The 16540-nt window shown below is 39.7% G+C and overlaps 1 protein-coding gene across 4 annotated transcripts in view; it reads left to right on the plus strand.

The window, feature by feature from the left end:
* The first annotated feature begins 903 nt into the window (after positions 1 to 903).
* The window catches only part of DNAJC24 (DnaJ heat shock protein family (Hsp40) member C24), a 33600-nt gene continuing 17963 nt past the window's right edge, over positions 904 to 16540 (plus strand). The window contains exons 1-2 of one of the 4 annotated variants that reach the window (XM_063160552.1): positions 904 to 994; positions 2970 to 3143. In XM_063160552.1, coding sequence (XP_063016622.1) covers positions 3036 to 3143 — 108 coding nt within the window. In that variant the 5' untranslated portion in view covers positions 904 to 994; positions 2970 to 3035. Of the gene's footprint in view, positions 1029 to 1574; positions 1756 to 2969; positions 3144 to 16540 lie in introns of those variants that run through there. The other 3 variants (XM_063160550.1, XM_063160551.1, XM_063160549.1) reach the window with 3 other exon arrangements.

Below are 16540 nucleotides of genomic sequence, written 5' to 3' on the forward strand. Positions count from 1 at the left end.
TTTGGGGGTTTTTTTGTGTTTGTTTTTGTTTGGGGTTTTGTTTGTTTTTCTTGGGGGTTTTATTTGTTTCTGGTGGGGTTGGGTTTTTGGTGTTTGTGGTGGGGGTTTTGGGGATTTTTTTGGGGACGTTTGTGTTTTGTTTTTGTTTGGGGTTTTGTTTGTTTAGGGGTTGGGTTTTTGGTGTTTGTGGTGGTGTTTGGGGGGTTTTTTTGGGTGTTTTTTTTTTTTGTTTTTCTTGGGTGTTTTGTTTGTTTGTTTAGGGGTTGGGTTTTTGGTGTTTGTGGCAGGGTTTTTGGGTTTTTTTGGCGGTTGTTTGTTTTTTTGTTTTTCTTGTGGGTTTTATTTGTTTGTTTGTTATGGGGTGGGGTTTTGGTGTTTGTGATGGGGGTTTTAGGTTTTTGTTTGTTTGGTTTTTTGTGGTGGTCATAGGATTTATTTGCACTGTTTTCGTATTTTTAGGGGCGGGCTGGGGGTGTTAAGGCCCTTTGTGGTTTCTTGTATGTTTCTAATGAGAAAAAGTCTTTACATCATAAAAAACCTGCTTCCAGAGCTTGATTTTTTTCACCAAGATCACCTTCTTCCTTCTCCTTCAGCACAAACACCCCACAGAACGAAGAAACCACGGCCCCGCTCCGATCCAAGGCCAGCGGGCCGGGCTGCCGCGCTCCGCCTGCGGGGCCGGGCGGGAGGCGGAGTCCCTGCGGGGAGAGCGGCTCTGCGGCTCTCCGAGCGAGCGAAGGGGAACAGGACGGTGCCTCCAGGGCCCGAAGCCCCGGCAGCCGGAGCGGGGGAGGCGGCGGGGCCGGAGCAGCACAGGGCCGGGCCGGGCCGGGCCGGGCTGAGGGAGGCACGGTCGCCATGGAGACGCGTCAGGCCGCACTTCCTGCCGGTGCGGCGCCACTACTGCCCGGCGGGAAACAACCGAGGCGGCGCCGGCCGAGCTGCAAGGCGTGAAGCGCCGCGAGGGAGAGCAGGGTGTTTCCCGCCGGACGAGGTAGGCGTGCGCTGCCATGGATAGTGCGAGGCAGGTGGGAGCGCGGGGCGGCCGCGGGGCCGGGGAGGGACCGGGGGGTCCGAACCGAACCGAACCGGGCTGGGCCGGGGGGGATTGCGGAGCTGCGGGGAAGGGCGGCGGGAGGGCTCCGGCAGCGGTGCGCGAGGCCGCGGCCTGGGCCGGGCCTCCCCGGTGCCGCCCGCCGCGGTTGTGGGGGAGCGGTGCCGGAGAGCGCGGCCCCGGGGCGGGCAGGACGGGAGCGCGGCGCTGTGCCCTGCGGTGCTGTCCCCTGCCCCGCTGTGCTGTCCCCTGCCCCGCGCTGCTGTCCCCTGCCCCATGGTCCTGTACCCTGCCCCATGTTCCTTGCCCCATGGTGCTGTCCCCTGCCTCGTGGCGCTGTCCCCTGCCCCATGGTCCTGTCCCCTACCCCATGTCCCCTGCCCCGCTGTGCTGGCCCCTGCCCCGTGGCGCTGTGCCCTGCACCAGGAAGCAGTTTTAGTGCTGAAGTGGGGAAAAAAAAAAAGCAAAAAAAAAAAAAAAAAAAAAACAAAACAACAAACAAACAAAAAAAACCAACCCAAACCTGTTTTTTTGTTGTTGTTTCAGAATTAATTTCTGGTTATAGTGATTTATTAAGAAAATATGGATGTTGATCTAGAACTGATATCCAGCTGTGACAGACCAAGACTCTCTAACAGTTTAAAGTTAGAAAGTGTGTGTTTATTGCAAGATTACTCCCAAATACACACCGCAATTTACAGGTGATTACAGAGTCCTTTTATCTGTACAAGTACTGAATACCCAGAATAGAAATGCATATTCATAACTTTGGTACATCCCATTCCCTGCTTTGTATTGAAATTAGTTCCAAAGCCATAAAGCATGCACAGTTTGTTCCTTGAAATGGGTCGGTTGTCTTTGTCATGGGGAGGGGCCCCAAAATGGGGAAGTAATTGAAGTCTTCCTCATTCTGACCTTTCTGCCTTTACAATGCAAATATGACAAATGAACCCTTAGTAGGACTCCCATTCCCAGTCTTCAGCTGGTTTCAGAACAGAGGCCTACAATTGTCTTGAGTGCCTAAAAGCTATTTATCAGTTTCTATATTCCTCATCATAAACCCAGCTTCTTCAAGGTCTAGCCATTTATTTTAATTAACTCCAATAAAGCTTATCTCTAACTAAAATCTTAGCTCCCCAAAATCTCTAAATTCCTTAAAGTTTATGTCTTTGTGTATTTACAAAAATATTTGTAGATTTACAAAGCTCTTGCCTGCTGGCAGTGTTCTTGGGATTCCTAAGAATCAGAGTGAAGCTCAAGCATTGCCATTCTATTACTGGCACTTCTTTTTGCTGGTTTGTTATTTTTTTTCCTTTCTGAGTCATTAATTTGGTGAAAGATGGCCAAAATTGATACCCACACTGCTGGTTAGGTTTTGCTTAGTGACCTGTGCTAACCTGATATGTTTTGGTTCGTTTCTGTTTATCTGTTTTTATGTGCTCTCCTGCTTTAAGAAAGTTGACTTCTTACTCAGCAGGATGAAGAAAAATTCATTTTGTGAAAACAAACACACACCTTTTCTTGTGTCTTCTTGCATGGATATTATTCCCATTTTCAAAAATGTCACACTTTTATGTAGTTTATGTTTTTATGTGTTAAGTACGGTATTGCTTCAAAGTCAAAAGTTTGCTCTGAAAAGTGTCTGTGTAAAAGGTGTGTCTGTAACCTGGGGTGTTTCTAAGCAGTTCATTTTACACACAAAATGATTTTTAAAGAAAGATATTCTGAGGCACTTGGATAGGAAACACAAGATTTCACATTTGACAGGCTGTGGGATGGAATGGCCACATGAATTTAACTTTTTTTGCACAATAGTTCTCACATCATGGTGTAGAGGTGCTTGAGGGGAACAGTCAATTCTGACATCCTGCAGTTTGCCATACCCTTGTTTTTGCTTTTTCTCTTTCTCTTCCAGGTTGTGATTTCATGGATCTGATTTCCTAAGGCAGTGCTGAGGAAGGGATTGCAAACCCATCAGGCCATGGCCCTGGGGAGGATGGAGCACAAGGACTGGTACAAGGTCCTGGGGGCCAAACCTTCAGACAGCCCAGCAGAACTCAAAAGGAAATACCAAAAACTTGCTTTGTTGGTAAGGCTGGATTTGAGCTTTGGGATACACTGATTTATGTATTTGATCTTTGGGATACACTGATGGATTCTTTGCTTCTTTTGTGCCAAGGTCAGGATTAAATATGTGAGAAGGTATTTTGTGTCTGGACTCAGATGTTTATGGGTTCTTATTCTACAGTCTCACAAACTGTGAGTTCTACAGCACTTCGCTCTAACAAACTAAAAATGGAGCTGCATCTCCCTCTCTACAAGGCCTTTTAAGGATAAACTGTCCAATTAAGAAATGACACCTAAATTATTTTTACTTTTAATCCAATAACCAACCACACAATGTGGACTTTTTTATCCAATTACACAAAACCACCCAAACCTATGGAGGAGAAGGTGCAGAAGAAGGACCAGCCTGCACCCTAAAACCTCCATCTTCCTTTATATATATTACTATATTCTAAACCCTTAAACTCTTAAGTTTTCCCCTCTGTGATATCACACACTTCTATTCAAACTCCACACCCACAATCCCAGTTCTGTCATTCCATTTTGGAAGCTTCTCCACAGCCTCAGGTCAAATGCAGTGTTCTCTTGAGGATCTGTGCCTTTCAGCACAGAAACTCTGAAATTCTCAGCATTCAGGTTTCCAACAATACACCGAAGACATTTTTATAAACCAATAAAGTAATAATTGGGGGTTTGTTTTTACAGTTTTTGTGATTGATCAGATGCAATCCTCAAGTACACAAAGACCAGATGCAAAGCAAACAAAGAAGTTTCTTTTCTGATAGTCAGCAGTAATGAAATAAAAAATGAATAGGAGGAAAATATGTTAATTTTATTGGAAAGCTTCTGATAAGGTTTTGTGGAGTTGTATTCTTGGTCATGCTTCAAGACTTCACATTCTGTGAATTCCCCTATTTTTTTTCTGCGCTGCTGCTATTTGTCCATGAGAATCTCAGAGCTTTACCCGATTATTATTGTGTGTGATTCTTGGTTATTCTGTTGTATTCCCTCCCTTGGATTCAGGCATTTTGCTGAAAAAGTGCTCTGCCTTGGATTTCTGAGGAAAGTGAAGTATCTTTTTTGGTACTGTTGACTCTTTTCAGCTGAACTTGATAGACAGATAGAATTCCCAAGGTAACTAAATTCCTGTTTTTTAAAAGCTGGTGACTTAGTAGAGAGGAAGAAAGGCAAGCAGATCTGAGTTTTATAGGAAAAACTCCCTTTTCTGGAGGAAGCTGCTAGCTAGGCTGCCAGTATTGGCAGGGTATTTGTTGGAGCACGTGCAAGGCAGATCTGAGGTGGTTTGAAGTGCCAAAATGAATGTGATAAGAAGCTGGGAATTTTAAGGGAGGTAAAGAGAATGCAAATGACCAGGAGACTGAGTTTTGTTACGAGTTGAAGTAAATTCATGGGTTTGGAGGGAAGGTTGTTAATTTTTATTTCTAACCACAATAAAAACAGTTTTAAAGTTTGGTCATTTCACCAGTATGTTCCAATTTGATGCATCTTGGTATTCTTCAGCTGGATTTGCTGGTGTACATCTCCTCCTTCTCAGTGCCTCCTGTGAGCTTTTTTCTTTACCTGAAACTGACTGTTGTACTTAGTCTAAGTCCTGCACCTGGCAAGATGTTTGTGTGCAGATTCTGGGCATAAATCCTTTGCTTCTCACTATTAAACTTTGATTGTCCTAACTTAGGAGAGGGCTTTGGAAGCCAAGTTTCTTAGTTCTATTTTGAATAGAAATCATTGTTTTTTGGACCTCCTAATGGTTTTGTTCTATTGAATTGCTGGAAAATGTGAGTAAAAGATGAGTAAAGGTCTGTTTGTTCCTAATGGTGGTCAGAAGACCATAGTGTAAAATACCTCTTGTGTCCAGATGGGGCTAATTTAAACTGAATACTGTAATGGAATTAATATATGTATTTGCCTATGAAATAATGTCTAATAATGGATTTAAAATGACAGGTGTTGTTCAGAGCTGTTACAGTAGTGAAACTTTCATAGTCCCTTTCTTGTATGAAGTTTTTTTAAGTTGTGTTATGGAACTGTACTTCAGTGTCATTTCATGTCATTGTTTTGGGGTATATGAAGCCAGAATTAGCAAAGTTTCCAGCTGTGTGTCTACTTCTCTAATTCTAGTTTCAGAAGATTAAAGTATTGGTTTAATACACAAGCATTTCTTTAGCACTGTGTATTTCCAACCTGCTTGGTTAGTGCTCTTCATTTGAAAAGTCAGTGAGAAATGGCAGAGAAAGCGAAGATACTTCTTTCTGTTTTTCTTTTGGTGTCTGTGATGGATCCCTCTGACTAAAAAGAGATGTTTACTGATGGTTACTTGTAGGTGTTTTCCCAAGGCAGATCTGCTGCCTGTCTGTGCTTGTTACCATCTGTCCTGTCTGTGCTCATCTTTTCCTTTTAGCTGAACTCTTAGAGGCTCTGCTTGATGCTCTCCATCCTCATGCAGCACTCCCCAGTCACTCTGGGCTCCTTAAAGCATGAGAATACCAAGGCTTTTATGCACCTCCATGGGCTGTAGGAGAGACTGGAGGGCACAGCACATATCTTCTCTTAGTTACAGTGGGAAGGTGCCTCAGAGGTTCCATGGTTGGAAAAATGGTAAGACTTTGCTGAAAGTCTGCCATGGCATGTTAAGACAGAAATGTTAACACAGGGCATGTTCTCTGGGGTTTCTGAGCTGTGGACTTGCAAATACTGGATTTCTTAGGGAGTGTTGCTGAATGGTGGTTTTATCCTGGTGCTGTTCCCTGGTCATTCACTTTTCCCTGTTAGTGAGAATTCAGCCCTGGCTGGACCTTTTGTGTCACCTTCTGTGTTCTTTCAGGTGGAGTCACTCTCTGCTCCCCAAAGTGTGGTGGCACCTCCTCTCCAAGTGCCCAGCTGCTCCTTGGGCTCTCTCCTGAGGGTGGTACAAGTGGCACTGCCATTGCCAAGCACTGCTTGCAGCTTTTTAGAAGCTGGAATAGCAGATTGCAATAGAAGATTCCATGTCAAATTTGATGGTCGGTGCAGAATGGTTTCCAATTTTTATGTAGCTGCAGAAGTTCATCTCCTCTGTGTTTATAGCCTTAAATCCAAAGGTTTGCAAAGCAACTTGCAGGTTGGATACCAGCTGCAGTTCATATGACATTGATTCTGTAATCATGAATATTCTGATCACACTTGGCATCAAGCAGAAGAGATGGTGGAATTTCTTTTAAAACATAATTCTGCTGTTAAAATAAAAATGGCAAATCTCTGAGTCCAGGCCTTTTTCAAGTGATCCCCAGTGCTCCATGGTGAGCATTTGCTTTTTGCCATCTGCTATTTTCTGTATTTGTCAACACATGTATGCTTAGCATCTTGAAGGAACAGGCAGATGTAAAATTTCCAGAGCTAAAAAGAGTTGGAGGTCTTGCCATATGTCATCCAAAACATGACTATAATTGCAGCTAAATCTCAGGATTGACCTTCATAATACAAAGTAGTACACAATTAAGAGTTATCAAATTGTAGCATTGTAAGAATGATTTCATCAGGGCAAATTTGTGTAAAACTGGTGAATTTTTGAAAACAAACCCCTTTTTATTAATTCTAACTAATTGAGGATGGAAACAGTTAATAAGCCAGAACAAAACTGTACATAGACACTCTACTAGAGTGAATATATTTTTCTTTACTGCACTTAAAATACATTTTTTTAATATGGTCAGGTCACAACATATATGCAAGTGAATTATTTTACTATAGATATTATCAGTTCAGTCCTTAAGAACAGTATTAATTTGATATAGAAAATGAGTTTGGGCTAAAACTAGGGATTTTTTTTCCTGCCACACCTTCTAATTATTTAAGTATCTTATAAAATTTCCTTGAGACTTAATTTTTTTTCTAACAGTTCTTGTGTACTTAGGTGACTCTGATAAGTGGATCATCTTGATTCTCTAATACTGTAAGGATCAGTAGCAGCTGAAGATGACAGACTTTGGGGCACAAGATGCATTGGGCCATTATGAGTTCTATATAAAGTTTATTTTTAGAAGAAGATAAAACTTCTGTGTATGCAGGTTCAAACTCTGGCACAAAGCTCCAGGCAGTAATTCTGAAAGGAGAAAAACTGCAAGGGAGTGCTTTGAAACCAGCAGAGATTCCTTGGCTGGCTCTTACAAACTCATGCTGAAATGCTTTCTGAGGCACAGAAGACTTGTAGTTCCCATTCTCTGAAAGGAATCCAGCAAATTCTGAAAATTAAGATCATGCTGAAGTGGTAGGAGTAGGCCTTTAATCTTCTGTCTTCAGAACATGCTGGTGGGTTTGGGATATTTGGGATCCACAGCCACATACATGTTGGTTTCAACAAGGTGATTTCTTAAATGGATGAATGGGTTTTGTGCTCTGTGCTTGGTTTTTTTAAGGAATCCATTCAGCTTTTAGGAAAGGCAGTGCTTATGTTCCATTTATAAAATCAACAGAAGATAAAATTAGAGCAACAGAAATAAGACATCCAGGGGACATACACACACACACACACACACACACACCCCTCCCCTCATCTTATTTTTGGCACAATTTTTGCATTTCCTTTTGGTCTAGCACTGTGTTGTCAAAGAATAAGTTGTCAGATTGTTTTTGAATTTTTATGTAGCTGCTTTATATCTGAAAACTGCTTTTCACCAGGAATAAAGTCACCAAACACATAAGCTTTGTCTAGCTGAAAATCAGGTGTCTGTTCCTGTTGATGCTGATGATATTATAGGATACCTTTCAACTGGAAAAAAATTATTGTGCAAGAAAATTATATGCTGCTGCTACAATGTGTGCCCTAATCTTAAAGAAAATCCATGTAATTTGAGCAGGCAGCAGCAAGAAGCTCTTATTTTTAATATGGTAAGGAAATAAAATATATGTACCACTTACAAATATGTGCCACTTAACACAGAGTGTTACAAAGATTGTCTTTTTTATCAAAAGGGGTGGGGTGTGTGTGTGTATAAATACCAAGTGTTAAGGTGCTCACTTGATCTGTTTGAAAGAGGAGAAGATTTGCAAATAGAGCATCAGGCACAGGTGAGAATGACTCTCAGCAACAGAAAACAAGGAAATGAATAGAAATTCCATTTAATGAGGCAAAATTACTTCAAGAGTTTATTGCATGGAACATGTTTAAAGCAAAGACGTGACTTTCTGGAGAGTAAAAACTCTGTTACTGATTTCTGTACTCACCTCAATTCTGCAATCACAAGAAATGCAGAGGGTGTCATATATGTAAAGCTAAAGAGCTGCTTGTCCTTTTTTTGTGGTTGTTCTTTTCATGTTTGTTGCAAGGTAAATTCAGTATTACTCCTGAAAGGACCTGCCCACTGAGGAGCTTCATGCTGAGTTTAAGTTGAGAATTTGAAGCTTAAAAATAAAAAAACTTTGAGTTTTGTATTGGAAGCCTGATAATAATGCTTTCCATGAGATTCAGGCGGTGTAAGTATTCCCCTTTCAATACCCTTGGGCAGGTTTTTATTTTTTTATTTGAATAGCAGCACACTTGTTAGAAGTGTTTAACAGATCATCATGCTTAGCTAACTCTAACTTTACCTAACTGGTAGAAAATGGATTTGTAATTTGACAACATAAACAGAACAAGTTCAGTGGAGTTAATCTAATAGCTACAGAGAAAAAGATAAGCATCAAGTTTGATACAAAGGACTATTGTTTCAATGCTCAGGGTGGATTTACTCTGAGCTGTTCTCTACATCCCATTTCCTAATTACCACTTGAATAAAAAGAAGGGGCATATTTTCAACTTGAGGATTTGATTGTCAGTGTAGGTAGTGCCCAGTGAAGCTCAGTGCTAGAGAAATCACTAATTCCAACAGCTTCATTAGCCAGGTCATGGCCTGCTGCTGTTTAACTATGACTTGTGTGATTTATTCACCTGATTCTGGTGCTGGTTTATGTTTGGTTCACACTGTAATGTGTAATGATTTTTTAAAGATGCAGGTGAATTTTAACAAGTGGCTGAGGTGTGAATATCCCTGCAGAAGTTTTGTCTTTAACTTACATAGAATGTGAAAACCAAATAAGCCAACAAGTAAATAGTGCATTGCTTATTCAGGTACTTCGGCCAGTTGTGAAAGTAATGTTAGGTTTTTTTATTATTTATTTCTAAATTTAATCTGTTTACTTACAGGGTTATTGTCTACAGTTCATTTGTTATAATGAGCAGCTTCTGGTACCTCACCCTCCGTAGATTTATGGTTCATACACAACAGAATGGGCACCAGGCAATTGAAATGGGAGATTTGGCCAGTATGTACTTGGCCTTTGATGTCATTGTGCTCTGCAGAGGAATCTGATACCTCTCTTGAACACTTTGTGCCCTGGTTATGTCAGTTACTCATTGTAACATATATTAAAAAAAGGATCTATACTCTGTTTGGTAGACTTTTTGTGATAGGTGCTCAATACTCACAAATATTCACTATGTCCTGAATCAGTATAAAATACAAATTCTGATCAAAAATAAAATCTTGAGTGGTTTTTTAAATGCCATATAGCTATTTCTTTAACACTTGCAAATGTTCTTCCAGCATTTTGAAGACATATTTAAGTAATTTTATATTGTGCAGTGGGCCTTTTATCTCATTTCTAATGAGAGCTGTTTGAAATCAAAATCACAGAGAAAAAGATACTAATTAAAGCACAAAGAAGGAGGCTACAAAGAGCAGCATAAAGCTTTTATATCACAAATGTTCTGTTGTTCTGATGTTTGAGCAGCCACAGTCAAGAGCACCTTGAGCTGTTCAGCATTTCCAAATCAGACCATGCATTCAGGAGCCCACTTCAGAAATTTTAAGCACCAGGTCAGTTATTTAAAGAAGGTCTAAGTGCAGAACAATGGTCTGAAGGGTGAGAAAAGTTCAGGGTAGAATCAATCATGTTGCAATGGCTGTGTTTATATAGGGATCTCTTATGGCTGTTAAACAAAATTGATCATGTTTGTGTTGAAACTCAGATAGTTATTATTTTTTCAAATATTGTCCTGGGATGTACTAACCTGTAAAATTCAGTGTTTGGGGGACTTGTTGGGTTTTTTATTATTTAAATAAATGTGTCTAATTTTGTCTTCTGTTTGAAATACATAATAAAATTATTATGTTGTTTAAGCAACACATTCTCATGTTCCTTCTTTCCTCCATCTTTTCACACTTGAGATCAGAAAATCCCCATCTGAATGATGTAACTGTCCCATCCTCCATCTTCTGGTGGCCTCAGTGCATCAGAAATGCTTCCTCATCTCCCACTGAGCTCAAATGCTCGGCAGACATGAGCTCATGGAGCTGATTTAATGCAGAAGTGAGGATAGGATACTTTGTAGGATACTTTGTGGGTAGCTTATTGCTCTAGAAAAACAGTTCAGCTTTTTGTGCTCTGCCAGTCATTTGGATAAACTCGTTGTCATTTAATTTTCAGTAAATTAAAAGTGATGTTTCAAGGCTGAAGAGTCAGTTGTCAGCTGTTGACTGAGTGTTGTCCAACTTGACCCCTCATTGTTATTCCTACTACGTTGTCAATAATGAAAAATTTCACTCTGTTTTGCTTGGATTTATGACCTAAGAATGTCTATAAGAGTCAGAGAAGGCAAAGATGAATGAGTTTGCTGTGCAGCATCTTAGCTAAAAACATTTTTCTTTCCTTGGCAGAACATGAGGTAGTAACTACTGAGGTGTTTGAGGAGAGGCTGGGCAGGAACTCAGCTCTTTTAAGAGGTTCTTGCCTTCTGTCAGAGCAATCCAGGCTTGGCAGTGCCAAAGATGGGCTTGGGAGGATTCTCCCAGTGAAACTCTGGCTCCTGGAATGTGGGAAATGGGTTTGTAGGGAATTCTGAAAGCTCCCAAAGTGTGCATCTGTATGCAAACCTGGAGATAGAAATGGTGACTTAGAAATGCCATGGAATCGGACAGACATTGCTGAGAGGGAAATGGAAATACAAACAAGTTTCAAAGGATGGCCTTGCAAATAAAACTAGATACTCTGGAGAAATAGAACTATGAATGATGCATTTTAGATGGTTGGATTTAAGGCATTTACAGCATTGGTGTGGCTAAAACTGAGAAGCCAAGAAACACTTACAGTGTTTTGTAATTAGGAAATAATTGGCTTCTGATTGTGATAGTGTGAATTGTAACATCTGTATTGTCTCACCCTTCTCATGAGTCTGAAAAGGGAATAAAAGTTTTTAAAACACCTTTCAGTTGCCCCATCTTTGGATTAAGAAAAGGGTTAAATCCCCCACTGGAAATGTTGCTGTTGAAACTCAGGGGATGCAAACTGGGATTATTCCTTACTGCTGACCTGTGCTGAGCTTTGACTTTGTCTTTCCACCTCCCTCTCTTGCCTGTTCCCTTCTGAAATGGGGCAGTTGTGTAAAGGCTGAGACTGCCTAGATGGAGCTTTATGAAATACCAGTGTCCCAGAGGTCAGTGGTGAATGCTGGTGAGTGAGCAGAATATTCTGGATATCCTGGATTCCCCCTCAAAGTGTGTCCCTGCAGCGTTGTGGGGACATGCTGCCAAAGTTGTTCCCTTGCTGTAAATGGAGGAATTTGCCAAATCAAGTATCAAATCAGAAGTTAAATGAACACCAAACTAGTGATCAGTCAAGGTAGCAACACGTCCTTCAAGCCTATGAATAAATCCAATACAAACTAATTTCTAATTGGGTGTGATTCCATAAGCTATGTTTGGAATTGTTCTGTCACTGTGGCTATGAATTCTTGAAATAATGCTCACTTTTATTTATGGCTTCTGTTGTTAGAGGTTTCTTTCTCTTGTGTTTTGGGTTGTTTTTTGGTTTTTGTTTTTTTAATACTGGTTTTCACAACTGAGTAAATTCTGTTAATAATTAGCTTTTTATGTCCATTTTAAATGTTATAATTCAACAAGGGCCAAACCTGTTATTTTGAGATCTCAAATGGCTTCAAACCCTGTGGGGATGGATTCTACATTGCTCTCAGAGATGGGGAAAGCTGAAAGAAACAGTTTCAAGAAAACAAAAAAATCAAAACCTTGGTGTGCAAGTGTTGGAGTTATGGTTGCTAATAACTAATTTTTTAAAAGTCCTGTACTCTGCAGCTGAAGTACCTTGGGGACTCGGATTATTTTGCATTCTGTTTAAAGCTGTGAGGGTATTTTCAGGTATTCCAAAAGAACTGGAAAATGAATGGGACACTCTGGTTTGGAATACTGAGTGTGTGACTGGGGCAGGGGGCCAGTACAGAAAATTGTGCTTTGTGCTTTGACTTGGATTATTTTGCATTATGCTTAAATCTGACCTCTTAAATCTATGAGGGTGTTTTCAGGTATTCCAAAAGAACTGGAAAATGAATGGGACATTTTGGTTTGGAATACTGATATGTAGCTGTGGGTATCAGAGTACTTTTTCTGGAGTGGTTTCTTTGTCTTTTTGGTTTTTGGGTTTTGTTGTTGCTGTTTTTGGGGTTTTTTGGTTGTTGTGTTTTTGTTTGGTTTTTTTCTATAATAAAACAGAGGATTTGGGAGTTTGTGTTCACATGAAAGTAGTATTTGCCTAAACTGTTTTCCTAACAATTTGTTTGTTTGGAGTTATTATATGAGCAGGACCACAATAATCCATGCCTAAACAACAGAACATTGTTCAAAGTGATATTATTGGTGTAAATTGTGAGCATAGGAGCCAGAAATTTAAAAAAAATTTGAAATTCCCTTTCTATTTTTACCTTTATACTCCTGTAAATTTAAGTGGTTTTTTTCCTCCTTCATTCCTTTGCTGGTTTTTGATGGATTTTCTGTTGTTTTTTCTTCTTCTGCTGTCTAGTGTAGCTTTCAAAGGGCTTTTTGAAGTACCTCTTAAAGCTCTTGGGTCACTCTTCATAGGAAAATAAGGAGCCATGGAAAGGGAAGAAAATGAAAGAGAGTCTGTTTCTAAAAATGTACCTTTTGGTAATCAAGGCTTCTGGTTTTTCTCCTCATTTTCATTAGCCAAAGAATTGTTTTCTTCTGTTTATACAAACAACAGTTGGTATTCCTTTCCATCAATAGAAACTGAAACTTTTACACTTGATTTTTTTTGCTCTGAAGGGCTCTAAAGTAGCAGAGAGTGTGGAAGTTCAAAGTAGCAGGGTGATGCTACAGAACCATGAGAAAAGCAGATGCATTTTAAGTATATTTAAGCAAGATACCTTCAAAAAAAAAAAAAAAAGAAATCCAGTGTGGACATTAATGAGTTTGTGACAGTGTAATTTAGTCTGTGGGTTTTTTTAATTGCACTTTGAGGATTCCAGTAATTTCAAGGGTTTGCTGCAGTGGATTGGTAGTCCCATCCTGTGTTTTCACTGTGCAGCTGTCAGTGAACACCCATTTTGTGTTCTGCTTACCTGTTGCACATTGCTGTGAACATTTAATCCTAATTTTTTTTTCTTTTTTTTTTTTTTTTTCATTTAATTCTGGCCGGTTTAAAAAGAAAGTAGTTTAAGCAATTTGGGTAGTCTGTGGTTGTTTCCTTGCAAATTTATCCCGTGGGTAATGAGTAACTAAAATGTATGGGGAAAACTCCTTTTTCCTCCAGAGTGCTGTCTTGGGGATGTTTTGCTGCAAATATTTGAATTACAGCAAGTACCTCCTTATGGTTACAGCTATAGCAACAAAAGTGTTACCTGAAATATTTCTGTTCTGCTGGATTTTATTTGTCTCAGACAAAGGTGTAGGTGTGCTGTGCTGTATGTTGTGTGTAACAGTGGGAATTTCTGGCCAGAAGGTTATTTTCTTTCCTTTTGTTTCCTTTTTTAAATTTCTTTTCCTTTTTAGAAATTCTTTTTTCTTTTGTTTTTTCTTGTTTTTTCTTCTCTTTTTTTCTTTTCTTTTTTCTTTTTTTCTTTCCTTTTTTTCTTTCCTTTTTTCTATTTTCTTTCTTTTTTTTCTCTTTTTTCTTTTTTTCATTTCTTTCCTATTTTTTCTTGCTTTGTGTACAGGATAGGCTGCAACCCCAGGAATTCAGCCTAGGAAGACTTTTTTTTTTCTTTTCTTTTTTTTTCTTTTTTTCATTTCTTTTTCTTTTTTTTCTTTCTTTTTTTTCCTTTTTATTCTCCTTTTTTCTATTATTTCCTTCTTTCTTTTTCCTTTTTTTCTTCTCTGTTTCCCTTTTTTTCCCTTCTTTTTCCTTTTTTAATTTTTTTTCCTATTTTTTTTCTTGCTTTGTGTACAAGAAAGGCTGCGATCCCAGCAATTCCGTTTAGAAAGACTTTTTATTTCTTTTCTTTTTTCTCCTTTTTCCTTTTTTTTCTTTTTTTCTTTTATTTCTTCTTTTTTCCTTTTTTTTTTTTTTTTTCTTTCCTTTTTCCTTTTTTCCCTTTTTCCCCTTTTTTTTCCTATTTTTTTCTTGCTTTGTGCTTTGTGTACAGGATAGGCGATCCCAGCAATTCCTTTTAGGAAGACTTTTTTTTTTTTTTTCTTTTTTTTCTTTTTCTTTTTTTTTTTTCCCTTTCCTTTATTTTTTTTTCTTTCCTTTTTCCCTATTTTTTCTCTTTTTTCCTTTTTTCTTTCTTTTTTTCTTTTCTTTTTTTTTCCCTACTTTTTTCTCCCTTTGTGTACAAGAAAGGCCGCAATCCCGCAATCCCAGCAGCTCAGTTTAGGAAGACTTTTTTTCTTTTTTCTTTTTTCTTCCCATTTTTTTCCTCTTTTTCCCTTTTTTTTCCCCTATTTTTCCTTGCTTTGTGTACAAGAAAGGCTGCCATCCCCGCAGCCCAGTTTAGGAAGGCTGTCGGGGATGGAGCAAATATTGAAGAAGGCCAGGAAACTTCGTGGCTCGCCCTTGGCCGGGGCCGAGCAGAGGAACAAAGCCGGGCTTTGCTGTGCCCTGCCCAGCATTAGGTGGCAGTAGCGCGTTGTATTTGGCAGCTGCTTTGTCCTTGGCTTTTTCTCTCTGCTGTCTTCAGTGCAGTTTCATCAATGGGGAAAAAAAAAAAAAAAACAAAAAAACCCTGTGTGTTTGATTTCTCGCAGTTTTTATGAAATGCTGATTTATGGTTTGGCTCTGGGGGCACCTGTCCTGTGTGCAGAGGTGGGGTTGGTGTGCTGGGGTGTGTTCATGATTTATTTTCTGGTCTGTGGTACCTAGCAGTGGTAACATTAAGCACATACATTCTGGTGATAAATATGCTGTTAATGGTCAACTGAGTTTAATTCTGCAGCCCTTACTTTCCATAAGCTGTTACCATATCTAAACATAATCTAGCCTGCCAGATGAAGTAGGCTTGGGATTTTTTTTTTTGCTTTTCGTCTTTATTCTTAGATAAAAAACAATCTTAGGCTCAAGAGCAAGTTAGTAGGGACATAATTAACCTCTCATCTCAGTGGTATTATTGTCACTGCAGGTCCTGGATGAGTGTGACCCTTTTGGGAGGCTGTTTCTTCCCTTCATCCTTGCTTCTCCCAGGTAAAGGATCCCAAGGATTCCAGAATCCTGTGTTGCATTGTATTAATTGGGCAGGATGATCAATTAATGGAAGAAGAGCAAGAAAGTGTTGACAGAACATGCTCCCTAATTAGTACCTGCTGGACCATGTAGGCCGCTGTGGTGTTGTCTCAGGGTGGCAACTGTACAAGACCTTTATGTGCAAAACAGACCTGTGGAAAAGCCAGGGAAGGAAATCTTCATTGCTGGAATATTTCCCTTCCCACTGCGACCCTGGGGCAGCTCCATCCTTCACAGAAGGAGCACATATCCAGTTCTCAACCCTGTGTTGTGTCCATGTCTTGCTCTGAAGTCATGTAGCCTTTGTTTGCCCAGGTATTAGTTAATTGAAGAGCTGCTCACCTATAAATAGATGTTCTTTTTTTCTTTTTAATGAAACTGTGTAGTAAGAGGGAAACAGCGAGATTTCCTGATGGCTCCTGTGATCAAATGGCAAAAAGTTCTAAGTGAAGAGCACCTCAGTGATGGTTTTGGATTACAGAGCGGGGCTCCAGAGTTTTTCAGGTGAAACTTGGGAGTTGAAAAGCACTTTGAGTCTAGGAAGGTGGGATGCCAGAATTATTTAGTTATTGGTAATTAGTGGGGTGTCCCCATTTGTTTGTATAAATACATTGCTATTAATTCCCATTCTTCATTCAGAAGTTCTTCCTGCAATTACAGAAGTTTAATGGTTAAAAATCTTTTCAAAACTACCTCAATTTCTCCTGCAGTTTAAACTTCTTTGTTTTACTGAGATAAAAATCTTCCTGTTTCAGAATACTTTTATTGAGTGAATAACCTCTCTTTTTTGTGTGTGTAAAACAGTGTATATTTTTACCCTGCCCCAATTTTACAAGTTCAGCTGGTGAAGCTGGAAAATGGCTTCTTGCTGTGACCTTTCAGTGAGTGCCACAGGGTGGGGGCCAAGTGCACGTTGGGCGC

Source organism: Melospiza melodia, chromosome 6, assembly GCF_035770615.1.
Source record: "Melospiza melodia melodia isolate bMelMel2 chromosome 6, bMelMel2.pri, whole genome shotgun sequence".
In the NCBI taxonomy this organism is placed as follows: domain Eukaryota; kingdom Metazoa; phylum Chordata; class Aves; order Passeriformes; family Passerellidae; genus Melospiza; species Melospiza melodia.